The sequence below is a fragment of the Dermochelys coriacea genome, chromosome 11, assembly GCF_009764565.3.
Source record: "Dermochelys coriacea isolate rDerCor1 chromosome 11, rDerCor1.pri.v4, whole genome shotgun sequence".
NCBI classification, from domain to species: Eukaryota; Metazoa; Chordata; order Testudines; family Dermochelyidae; genus Dermochelys; species Dermochelys coriacea.
The window spans coordinates 65932726-65946482 of record NC_050078.2 but is presented as its reverse complement, the minus strand read 5'-3'; the positions used below and the strand labels follow the sequence as shown (position 1 = coordinate 65946482).

The following is a 13757-nucleotide window of genomic DNA, read 5'->3' as shown; positions in this document are numbered from 1 at the left end:
ATCCACTTTTGCTTCCCCCACTAATTCTACCCGGTTTGTGAGCAGCAGGTCAAGAAAAGCGCTCCCCCTAGTTGGCTCCCCTAGCACTTGCACCAGGAAATTGTCCCCTACGCTTTCCAAAAACTTCCTGGATTGTCTATGCACCGCTGTATTGCTCTCCCAGCAGATATCAGGAAAATTAAAGTCACCCATGAGAATCAGGGCATGCGATCTAGTAGCTTCCGTGAGTTGCCGGAAGAAAGCCTCATCCACCTCATCCCCCTGGTCCGGTGGTCTATAGCAGACTCCCACCATGACATCACTCTTGTTGCACACACTTCTAAACTTAATCCAGAGACACTCAGGTTTTTCCACAGTTTCGTACCGGAGCTCTGAGCAGTCATACTGCTCCCTTACATACAGTGCTACTCCCCCATCTTTTCTGCCCTGCCTGTCCTTCCTGAACAGTTTATAACCATCCATGACTGTACTCCAGTCATGTGAGTTATCCCACCAAGTCTCTGTTATTCCAATCACGTCATAATTCCTTGACATCACCAGGACCTCCAGTTCTCCCTGCTTGTTTCCAAGGCTTTGTGCATTTGGATGTGCTTCTCTGTCTATGTACGCAGAGCTTTGAGATGCAAGGCAGCAGCTTCTCTGGCACGAATTAAGTAATTACATTTCTCTTGTCTGCGTGATTTTTTAGTTGTTCCAGGCTCTTTTACAATGGGAATTTTCCCAACCTGGTACACAGCTTGGAACACATGTTGCTCTCAGCTACATATGTGCAAGCAGTTATAGTCAGAGTGATTGCATTCATGTAACTGAGATCAAAATGTAGCCCATCAACTGTAAAACACATAATAAAGTTGTCTTCCACAAACTGCCACATATAGCTTTATTAAGGCATATGGTAACATATTCCTTGACTCATAGACTAAGGACAAAAGGGTCCATCATGATTATCTAATCTGACCTCCTGCACGTCACAGGTAACAGAACCTCACCCACCCACTCCTGTAACAGACCCATAATCTCTGGTTGAGTTACTGAAGTCCTCAAATCTTGATTTAAAGATTTTAAATTACAAAGAATTTACCATTTATTCTAGTTCAAACCAGCAAGCAACCCACGTTACAGAGAAAGGTGAAAAACCCCTTATGGTCTCTGACAGTCTCACCTGGGCGGAAATTTCTTCCCAACCCCAAATATTAGTTAGACCCTGATCATGGTGTGAGACCCACCAGCCAGACACCTGAGAAAGAATTCTCTGCAATAACTCAGAGCCCTCCCAATCTAGTGTCCCATCTCTGGGCATTGGAGATATTTGCTAATAGCAGACACAGATGGGCCATATGCCATTGTAGGCAACCTCTTCATACCATTCCCTCCATAAACTTATCAAACTCAGTCTTGAAACAAGTTAGGTTTTTTGCCTCCGCTATTCCCCTTTGGAGACTGTTTCAGAATTTCACTACTCTGATGGTTAAAAACCTTTGTCTAATACCAAGTCTAAACTTGTTGATGGTCAATTTATATCCATTTATTACTTTAAATAACTTCTCTCCCTCCCTTGTGTTTGCCCCTCAGTGTATTTATAGAGAACAATCATATCTCCCCTCAGCCTTCGTTTTGTAAGGCTAAACAAGCCAAGCTCCTTAATTCTCCTCTGATAAGGTAGGTTCTCCAGTCCTCTAATCATCCTAGTAACCCTTCTCTACATCTGTTCCAGTTTGAATTCATCTTTCCTAAACATGGGAGACCAGAACTGCACGCAGTATTCTGGAGGCGGTCTAACCAGTGCCTTGTAAAATAGTAATAATACTTCCCTATCTTTACTGGAAATACTCTCCTGATGCATTTTAGGATTGCATTCATCTTTTTCACGGCTGCATCCATTTGGGGGCTCATAGTCATTTTGTGATCAGCCAATACACCCAGGTCTTTCTCCTCCTCTGTGACTTCCAGCTGATAAATTCCCAGATTATAGTAAAAATTCTTGTTGTTAGTCCCTAAATGCCTGATCTTGCATTTGGCACTAGTAAATTCCATCCTACCTCTGTTACTCCATTTTTCAAGGTCATTCAAATCTCACTTATTCATCATATGATTGGTTTATCACACAGCATTTCAGAGGTAATCTCATTCAAAGACTATAGTCAATAAAGAACAGAGAGAACCTGTTTTGTCATTAATTGTACCTCTCCAGTGACTCTTAAAACAAGTGTTCTGTAATGGGGAGGTTACACTTGCTTATTTATGAAATGCATATTGCTTATCAAACCATCACATGCCATCAAAAGCATATGACTTGGAGTTGCAGCTACTACCTCAGTGTATGATATGCAACTACAATCGCATAAGGGGAACATTGGGGAAGAAATATCATTGCATATTATGGTGTGGACAAAGAGAAACCTCTGAAGATAATGCCAGGCTAATGTTCTGGTGTTTTTTAGAGAGGGCTGATATATTTTCTTCATACTAAAAAAGATAAAAAAATACTTTGTGTGCGCATATGTACATATATACATGCATATATATACACACACATTTTAAAACAGGAAATTATTATTATTATTACCTAGTTCTTCCATATATATATGTGGGGGGGGGGGGATTATTAGTAGCATCATCCTAGTCATAATAATAAAATGTGGTGGTTTCCATCTATAATTGCTCACGGCTCTTTCGTGGCAAGTACTAGGAAGTTTTAAATAAATCTTCTTCAAGCTTTAGGATCCTAGTCAGCCATTTGGCTTAAGATCCTTAGCTCATTTGCAGATTTTAATCTGGCTAATAACGGTGATCTGTATTTAAAATTCTTGAATATTTTTGCAGATACATAGATTCATAGATACTAAGGTCAGAAGGGACCATTCTGATCATCTAGTCCGACCTCCTGCACAACGCAGGCCACAGAATCTCACCCACTCACTCCTACGAAAAACCTCACCTATGTCTGAGCTATTGAAGTCCTCAAATCGTGGTTTAAAGACTTCAAGGAGCAGAGAATCCTCCCTCAAGTGACCCGTGCCCCATGCTACAGAGGAAGGTGAAAAACCTCCAGGGCCTCTTCCAATCTGCCCTGGAGGAAAAGTCCTTCCCGACCCCAAATATGGTGATCAGCTAAACCCTGAGCATATGGGCAAGATTCACCAGCCAGATACTCAGGAAAGAATTCTCTGTAGTAACTCAGATCCCAACCCATCTAACATCCCAACACAGGCCATTAGGCCTATTTACCATGAATATTTAAAGATCAGTTAATTACCAAAATCATGTTATCCCATCATACCATCTCCTCCATAAACTTATCGAGTTTAATCTTAAAGCCAGATAGATCTTTTTCCCCCACTGCTTCCCTTGGAAGGCTATTCCAAAACTTTACTCCTCTGATGGTTAGAAACCTTCGTCTAATTTCAAGTCTAAACTTCCTGGTGGCCAGTTTATACCCGTTTGTTCTTGTGTCCACATTGGTGCTGAGCTGAAATAATTCCTCTCCCTCTCCTGTATTTATCCCTCTGATATATTTATAGAGAGCAACCATATCTCCCCTCAACCTTCTTTTAGTTAGGCTAAACAAGCCAAGCTCCTTGAGTCTCCTTTCATAAGACAAGCTTTCCATTCCTTGGATCATCCTAGTAGCCCTTCTCTGTACCTGTTCCAGTTTGAATTCATCCTTTTTAAACATGTGAGACCAGAACTGCACACAGTATTCCAGGTGAGGTCTCACCAGTGCCTTGTATAATGGTACTAAAACCTCCTTATCCCTACTGGAAATACCTCTCCTGATGCATCCCAAAACCGCATTAGCTTTTGTATGAATTGAATAGAAAAAAACTTTACATATAAGAATTTTGTCATGCCACCTGCACTTCACTTCAAATCATAGGCTCTAATTCTCCAGATACTTACTTACCAGCTTAAGCACTGGCAGGATTGGGGATTGAGATTCTGAGCAAGGTCTCCAGTGTCTTTTCTTGTCTCCAGAAACTTATATTTTCCAGAAACATCTATATTAATTTTCCAAGCACATATTTTTGAAACGTAAAATGCCTAACTTAGTGCAGTTGAAGAATCTCTATTCTAGTAAACATTTTAGGCACTAAACAATGCATTCAAATGCAGGATTCATTTTACAGGACACCATAAGAACCCAACCACTGTTATTTTCAGCGAGGAACTTTTTGCTTTCTGCAGCAAAGTGGTAGCAACTAACTCGCGATAGAATGATATTTATTAGAATCATAGAATATCAGGGTTGGAAGGGACCTCAGGAGGTCATCTAGTCCAATCCCCTGCTCAAAGCAGGACCAATCCCCAATTTTTGCCCCAGATCCCTAAATGGCCCCCTCAAAGACTGAACTCACAACCCTGGGTTTAGCAGGCCAATGCTCAAACCACTGAGCTATCCCCTCCCATTCTTCCCCCAGGAAGAATGCAGCATGTGGACCCATTTATGCTTATTTATTCACAATGTGAGGACAAACTACTAATTGATCACAATACCATTAGTTCCAATCTGCAGTATTTTGCATTTGAAAGGAAGATTATCCAGGATTAAGATTCTGTGGCATACTGTATTATATAACTGTCCCCAATATAATGTCTGGTTGTTTGCATCCTGCAGAGTCTCTGTTGAGGTGACTATATCTATCTGTCTGTCTATCTGTATCCCACAGAGTTTGCTTTAAGTGGACCATTTTCACACACATTCTTTCATCAGGGCATATAGGTTACCAGAGAGTTAAAAATCAACAGCAGGGTAAAATATTTAGGATTATTTTGCCGCTGATTCTTCTAAATTTATTTCCTACTAATAAATTACTCTGAATATGCCAAATGCCATAAGACTCTGAAAGTATCTATGACTTAACGTACTGGCAGGTTACATTCAGGTGGTCCAAATTCACTTCTGCTGTAAGTCTATTGAGTTATACCCAGGATGAATGTAGTGCAAGATGCCTATCTGACTTTAAAGGCGGCTCTTTTTTAAAACTGCCCACCCCCTTGAAGAAAAAAATCTCAACTACCTTTAGGAAAAGCAACTTTCCAAAGAAACATTGCTTCAAACAATCAAAACTTCGGCTGGGATGGTGGGCAGTGCTACTTGCTTGGAAAACTACTTTCTGAACTGGTGATGTAAACTCTGTGCCACGGTAACTTCAAAAGATGATATACAGATAGCAATAAGTAAAAGGAGCTAAAATCTAAGCTGCTAGTAGGATGGGAGCGAATGATTATTCTAGGTTTCTGTATCATTCAAATGAAATAAAGAAGAAATATGTTTGATGTCTTTACAAGGCTTATTTGGATGATGGAAGGGGATGCTGCTAATCAACACTAACCAGGGAATTGTGATGTGTGTATTCATTTAACTGCTAAACCAGTTAATTCACTCTGTATTTCCAGTTCATTTGATTATATTGATTAAAGTATCAATTCAAGAAAGCATCATTATTCAGAAATGTAGTTAAGCACGTGCTTATGTTTGAATTGAAGTCAAGCTAAAATTAAGCATGTGCTTAACCGCTTTTCTTATCTTAACAGATATAGATTTAAGTGAATGTTTAAGTGCTTTCCTGAATTGGGACCTGCTTGGGTATAACAAAAAAAACCTCATAGGTTATAATGCAAGTTAACCAGAATTTCACTGCTGTAAGAACTGATGATGTTCAAACCAGCCAACTTGATAAAGGGCATAGAGCCAAATAGAGGAAATGTCAAATTACCAGAGATTTGCATCTATATTTCAGTAATATTTGTTGAAGTATTTTTCAGTGACAAATACCATCAGTAAAATATTCAGATAATGTTTTGCTATTACTTTCTCCTGAATCACAAGATAGATTCTGAGAAGATGGAAAAGAGATTACATTTTAGTGATAAGAAACAGATAGAGGGAAGTGACTGACATTGCTAAATCTGAGCATGTAAGGTTATGTGATTTTAGATTACAGGCTGGGATGTTAGGTACCCAACTCGCGTTGAATTTCGATGGAAGATGATTGCCTAACTTTGACAATACCAGCCATAAGCCTTTATGGCAGAGGTTCTCAAACAATGATTCATGTATCACAGGTGGTACACAGAGCACTTCCTGGTAGTCCAAAGTAAGCTGGCTGGTCACATGGTGGTGGCTCCTCCTCCTTGTACCCAACAGCTAAAATTCTTGAAAAGGCATCAAAAATACATTAAAGAGTGAGTTTGTCAAAAATGCTCAGCCATGAGTCTGACTTCACTCCCACTGAAGTCATTGGTAAAATTCCCATCGAAGCAGTTAAGTCAATGCTGAGCACTGCTGAAAATCCCCTTACCAAACCACTTTCCTAATATTATTTTTCTATGTAAGCAATCGCTGTCGTTACCATATGGGGATGTTACCTAATCATGAATGGGAAGGGAAATAGCCTGCATGACCACAAATTAGTGTGGGTGGGAATGGTCCAGGTGACAGTCTGTCTGTTAAGAATTAAGAAGTCAGAGAACACCTACTTTATAAGTTGCTAACTGGTTATAGCCAAGAAAACACAGGCCCTACTTAGAGTCTGTCTGAAATATTAATGGAACTGGAGGAGGCAACAGCGTATCTGTCCTGGCTTAGATGTATTATTTTGTTGCTACTGTTTTATTAAGGTCTGTCCTGTCTTACCTTGTTGGTTTTGTTTTTTAGTTTTTGTTTCTTGGTAGATCTGTATTGTTTATTCATGACATAATTTATGATACAATTTTTTAAGAAGGGAAATAATGTCTTTAAATGCTAATATGATTTATTCGCCTCTTTTTATTTCTATTACAAAAATGTAATCTTTATTATTTTGGTCCCTTCTAAACAATTTCTTTTTGCCTTAATGCTCAGGCAAAAAGATAATGTATTTTAAAGTCTATGATAAAAATTTTTTACACAAAGGCTAATTCAGTTTTAGCTTCTGGGTATCTTTTGAAAATACCTTTTTAAAAAGTCATTTTAACTGGAAATAATCTCTGTTTATAGCACTTGGTTCCTTTCAATTTGTAAAATATACTTATTTGGTTTAAAAAAGCTTATCCCAAAATACTTACTTTAAAATGTAAGCTAGTCTACCAAAGGCATTTAGATTCTTTTTTTTACACAAGGCAATGGAATTAGGGACCAATCTTACAAAGATCAGAGCACAGAAACTGCCATGTTGGGAATACAAAGCAGCAGCAGCACTGTTTGTCCAGATCTATTTGATAAAATGATTAGACAGCACTGGGGAAAATTTCAACTCCTGGAGAAAAAAAATCACATTACAATATTTGCAATCACCAAAATAATTTCAATAAGAGCAAATTAATTATCTTACCTCCAGCAGCACTGCAAAGAGACCTGATCATCTGAATGTTTGTCTGTGGCTGAATGAAAGAATCAAACCTACATTCACTGACTCTTTTCTCTCCTGAAATGTATTTGACCCAGAAATCTCTCTCCCTTTCTCTTTTCTTCTTCTTCTTTTTTTTTTTTTTTTAAATTTGTGTTTGCTGCATGGCTAGCCACATCTACCTTTTGTCATGTCTACAACACAGTGACTTCCACCCTGGTATGACTGAAGGAAATCTCTTACAGTTTCAAAGAAATGCAAATTTATTAGAGCATAAGCTTTCGTGAGCTACAGCTCACTTCATCGGATGCATCCGATGAAGTGAGCTGTAGCTCACGAAAGCTTATGCTCTAATAAATTTGTTAGTCTCTAAGGTGCCACAAGTACTCCTTTTCTTTTTGCGAACACAGACTAACACGGCTGCTACTCTGAAACAAAAGAAATGCAAGGCACTGACAACATCACTGGCAAAACATTCAAGAGGAAAACAACAACAACAACAAGGAAAACTAAGGTGTATATATACAGAACTACCAGATGGGTTTACCTGTTTTGTTCAACAACTTCAGAAGTGGATTAAATTCTGTAAATACCACTGCATTCCACAGAGCAAACAGACAAGACACAAAAAGGAACACACGGACAACTGAGTAGCATGAGGGGCTGAGGTCTAAATGGGTATTGTACACACTGAGTCAAATCCTGCAGTCTTTACTCATGCAAAGTTCCCACTAAAGTCAATAGGCGCTTTGCCTGACTAATTACTGCAGGATTTGGCTTATTAGCAGTTAATATTATCAGGCAATCCTGACTCCCAGCACCAAAAGTTCAATATAGCTTCCAGCTATAAGGCCTTGATCAGGTGAATAAGGCATTTGCTGAATCAAGGCCTAAATCACTGAAAGAAGCAGAAGACAATATTAACTAAACCTGTTTGAAACTTCAAATTTTGATGAAAAACTAGACCATATTTTTGGTGACAATTTTTACAAACATTTCCTTTGTTTTTTGCAGCTAACTCTAATATGAACTACACTCCACGAGCCAAACATAAAAGAGGAGCTTACAGCACTTTGGAACTCTTAGGCCATCAGTGACTAAGGAACTACAGTACAGGAGCTCTGTCAATGTTTCCCTTATAAACCTGTATTTTCAGGAGGTTATAAACAAGTCCAATGAAGTTTGCTCTCAAACTGAAAGTTAGTAGAAAAGTTGATCATAGAAACATTTTTTTAAAACCAACCTTTAAAGCAAAAAAACATGAATGCTGTAAAAACTAGCATACCACCAAATGCATCCGATGAAGTGAGCTGTAGCTCACGAAAGCTTATGCTCTAATAAATTTGTTAGTCTCTAGGGTGCCACAAGTACTCCTTTTCTTTTTGCGAACACAGACTAACACGGCTGCTACTCTGAAACTTAGCAAGTATATAATACATTATATCTTCCAACCACTCTACAATCATTGACTCCATATTCCTCACAACACCCCTGTGAGGTAGGCAAGCAAGCATTATTATCTCATCTTTATATAAGAGGAAAAAGAAACACAAAGAAGTTAAGTGACTTTCTGAGTCATTTGCAGAGCTGGGAACTGCTCAGTTTATTAGGTCAAAGAGATGTCTATTATTCTGTCACTTCTTGGTATTGATACAACTAACAAAATGGCTTCCATTTAAAAGTCATTTGGCAAGTGATTAACCTATAACATTCTGTCAATTAATCAATGTTGTTACTGTATAAAACCCACAAAGTAATAAGTAATAATACGGTTAGTGAAAACAGTGTGCAAAGCCAATGCAAATCCAAGGTAAAGGAGGGATCTTAAAATTGGTCTCAAGCAGATCAACAACCCCTTCATTCTGTTACCAAAAATCAAAAAGCATACCCTGAACAGTAAGGTGAACAAATAAATCAACACAAAAAGAGCAGTGAAATAATCAAAATGCCCCTAGCAATCCTAAAAATCTTTGCCAGTGTAGTATTGGTTTCCTTTTTTTTTCCTGAGTGGTTTTATTTGATTACCATTACCTTTGAGTAATATCAACAACAGGAATGTGAATGTTACGATAACAAAGACCAAGAAATCAAAGTTTGCATATAGGTTACTGCACATGCCAAGTAAGTATTTTCTCTACAAAGTACCCAAGGGTGTGACGTTTGTCAATGTATACAGGAGATGGACTGACCCAAAATGCATGGAGATCAGGTATAAAAAAAGGTGTCTCATTGCAGAACATCATGGTAAACTGAGACCTAGCACATATTGGGACATCACATAAAAAAATACACATTTCCAACACTAGTGCAGGATAAATCACACAGAGTATGTACTCAACAGACAGTAATCGCTTATTTCTATGACACATTAATTTTCAAGATATTTATTTTTTAAAAAACAAGAAGAAAGGTAACATATACAAACTATATTCATAATAAAATGATAATGTCAGCTGTCTGATTTAGCTCACAAAGACAAGGGAATTCATAGGGCCAAATTCTTCTCTCAGATCCATATGGTAGGGCTCATCAGTAATATTCTGTTCTTCCTCTGTTGATGGAAGACTCAGACACCCAGGCCCTGATTCAGCAGTCTACCTCTATTCATCAGAACACATAACCACAGGCTTAATGTTAGGCATTTGACTTCAATGGGGTTTAAGCACATGCTTAAAGTTAAGCACATGATTACACGCTTTCTGAATTGGGGCTTCAGGGACAGCAGAATGCAGACATTATTGGGTTACTGAGGTTGAGTACTACTGTGTGGATCAGAGAGTATAATTTGCTTTAAGACCAGAATTTCACTTTGGTATCCTTGTATAGAATCCCCATATACACCAAGGCACAGAAATGTGAATTAAAGATGGAAAGCAGAAGGAATAATCTAACTCTGAATCTCCTTGCTTGCATGGACCTGGACTGTGAGACAACATTAATGATGGTTAATTTCCAAGTAAATGCATCTTAACAGACTATAGTAATCAATATTTAACACCACGTTCTAGGCCTATACTTTGGAAGTCTCACTATTTAGACATCTTTGCTTCTAATATCTATTAATGATTATTTTTCACATATATATGTGTGTGTGTATTTATTTTTACTTACTTCCAATTATCCATGTGTGTATGGATATATCTCATTTGTGTGTTATGGTCAGTTTGCAGATGGCACTTCATTGCTGGAGAATGCTTACTGTTTAAGCTGAAGCTGGCAGGAAGTATTTCCATTTACTATTTCCCCCACCTCTTCGTATGAGCGTTTGTTCCCTTCCTTGATAGACATACTCTGAAATGTCCAGTGGACCCTTACCTTCTGCCAGTGTTCCAGTCTGTTCTGAGGCGGGTGATGGAGGCGGGGAAGGAGGCAGATTAGCTGATTCTTCCACTGCTAGAGATTGAACAATGCAAGTGAGAAAATGAGATACAGCAATTAATTTCTGTGAAACCATTAGATGCTGAGTACAAGCTGCAATTCTGGCCTGTTCAGAGAATACTTCAATGGAGGTTGTGCCTAATGGACTTTCAGGTATAATCCCTTTTCCAATGTATTATTTTAAACCTATAATGAAAGGAAAACATTTACTTTCAGGTGCCCTGCCTTACGTTCCAGAGTCTGGTCCCAGGGTACAACAAAATGAAATCAAATCAAATAAAAAATTATCAGTCCTTTGTGTTTGTGTCCCATCTGTTAGCCAGATCAATACTATTGTTCATTCATGATTTTGAGAAAGCTTCATTCACAAACCTCTGATGGCAACATATTTAAATCAGGGAGATTTTAAAGATTCAATTCAATCATCTGGAAAAGGGAGAAATAGGCACCCAATCCCTTTAGGGATTTAGGGCGTGATCCCCAGAGCAATGAAATCAATGGAAAGACTTTCATTGACTTCAATGGATATTGGACCAGACCTAGTGCCTCGAATACTTCCTCTTGAGACTGGCTTTTTGATCCCAATGCAGATCATACAACCACATTTTAATAACTCACAGATGTACTTTCGTACCTACAGGCACTGTAACAGAAATCATTGCAAACCCATACGTTGTTTCTCAGAGTTTGTTGAAGAATGTCACAACATCCAGGACGTGTGCTTAGTTCTGCCCTCACTTAGGCCCAACTCAGCAAAGGAGTTAAGTGTGCACTTAAATTCCATAGAACTCGACAGGACTTAAGCATATGCTTAAAGTCAAGCATGTGCTAAGGGTTTCTGCTGAATTAGGGACTTTCAGGCAAAATTGCACCTCAGTTAACGAGTCACTATCATAATAAACACGATAATAATAATAATGGTTGAAGTTGCTCAGAGAATGTAATGCAGACCTGGTGGGAGATGGACTAGTGAGGAGAGGGTCAGCAAAGCAGTCAAAGGTGCATGATAAATTGGGGAAATGTGACATTTTATTTATTATCTGGTTACAGAATTTATCCCAGGGTTCTACAGTTTATCCATGAATATCAGCACCACCTATGTGATCGACATGCATTATATATTGTGACCTGATATTAATAATTCTATTTATATACATCTGCACACACAGAGATATTTTCACCACTCTTGCAAATGCCTTGTTTTACCTAAAGGTAATGGTCCAGGCTGATCTTTGTGCTGGGCTTCTTTTTCCTGTTCACCTTTCAGGACTGCTACAGCTTCAGCTGTTACTACTTGGACTATCCTTGCAGACACTTCCTCTGTGATCGTAGCAAAAGTAATAAAACAAAAAAGATGCGTTAATAAGAGATTTTTTAAAAAACGAAATTGAGTCTGGCTAAAACTTTCAGAGTCAGACTCATTCAGATTTTTAAAAAAATTATTTTCTTTAAAATATTTAGGGAAATCATTACAAATGAAATTAAAGGACCAGATTTGCAAAAAATCTCAAGCCCCAGCACTCCCATTCTTCTCAGAGGGAACTGCTGGGTGTTGAAAATCTGTCCCTGAATCTATAAATGTAAAAGAAATTTTGAATCTTACTCCTTGGAGCGAGGACAACATAAGACATTACTATTAATCACTGCTTCTCATTTTTGGTACGGGAGATATATGCAGTAATTGCAGAATTTTAAAGTGAGAATTTATTAACTGTCTAGGTTTTTTTTTTATGTGCAATTTCGTGACCCTGGCATTTTCCAAACATGACCAGGATGACAAGCCCAGAGCTGGATTTTCTGGCATCTAATATATTGAGTTATCTGTATTTTTACAAGTGCTTTGGATTGTATTTTTCGTTCATCAGCATACAGTTAGTATGCATTCAGGGCACTGCACCTGAAAACATTGAAGGGTATGCTGATGAGGGACTTAAGAAAGAAGGGCCAATGACATTTTGACAACATTATAACGTACAATTTATCCGCCTCACCTTTTTCAGGGCTGCATCATATAGGCCACTCTACATTTGAATTGCAGATCTGAGAGCATGTAAATGTATTCCACTTGATACCACTGTCTGGGATGTCGGAGGTTCACAGCTATGTGTTTGAGGTGCAGACTTTGCCTCCTGACCACTCAGTTGGGCCATCGAAGCTCAGCCGAAAGTAGGGGCCTATTCTGCCCCCGGAGGAGCAGAGCTGCTTTTGCACCACTTGATGAGATGCTGCATGCTATGTGGACTTGTGTGAAGGGGTGCTGAGGTGGAGCCATGACCCAACTTCTCCCCATCCCCTTTGGAATGCTGTCTGCCCCTGAGGGAGTAGGGAGTGAGGAGTCACTGTGCTCTCCTTAGTGTTAGGAATGCAATTGTTCCTGGTCCTTACATGGGCTGGAAATGTTCCCTGCACCCATCTCTTCAATGTGGCCAACATGACCCTGATTTAGGAACTGAGCCAAAGTCCAGTGAAGTCAAGTCTTTCCACTTCAAAGGGCTTTGGATCAGACCCTTATTCCACTATGAGCGCCCATACGGTTACACCTAAGGCACATTTGCTTTGGTTGACTGGCCAATGCTATTACAGGACGAAGATCACTGAAGATAAATTAGTTGGGTACTTTTCAAGCACAGCATCTGTTGCTTTGTACAACACAGCAACAAGGAAACAGTGAAGAAATCCATTCAGTGCAGTACAGCATGGACATTTCTTTTTTGCTTTTAGTTATTGAGGATGGGATTTTAATGCCATCTCGGGGATTTGGGTGCCCAATTCCTATTCAACTGAAGAGGAACTGGGCCTACAAATTCTCATGCAGCTTTGAAAATACCACACTCAAGTCACTTTAATACATGCAAAAACCTCTCCCATTTGTGACTTAGTGCCTTGGATGGACTGCATGAGACTTCCACATCTGGTAAAAATGTGTCCTGGAGGACGGTACACTATTACCCAATGAATTTCATAAGAACGGCCATACTGGGTCAGACCAAAACTCCATTTAGCCCAGTATCCTGGCTTCTGACAGTGGCCAATGCCAGGTGCCCCAAAGGG

At 39.0% G+C, this 13757-nt stretch overlaps 1 protein-coding gene across 50 annotated transcripts in view; it reads right to left on the bottom strand.

Moving 5' to 3' along the window:
- MAP2 (microtubule associated protein 2) overlaps nucleotides 1-13757 on the bottom strand; it is a 344721-nt gene that overhangs the window by 63591 nt on the left and 267373 nt on the right. For 33 of the 50 annotated variants that reach the window (XM_038421402.2, XM_038421391.2, XM_038421395.2 and 30 more), the window contains 2 exons: nucleotides 11913-12026; nucleotides 10644-10721 (listed from right to left, as the gene is read on the bottom strand). In XM_038421402.2, the coding sequence (XP_038277330.1) occupies nucleotides 10644-10721; nucleotides 11913-12026 (192 nt within the window). The remainder of the gene's footprint in view (nucleotides 1-10643; nucleotides 10722-11912; nucleotides 12027-13757) is intronic. The other 17 variants (XM_043505675.1, XM_038421399.2, XM_038421423.2 and 14 more) reach the window with 3 other exon arrangements.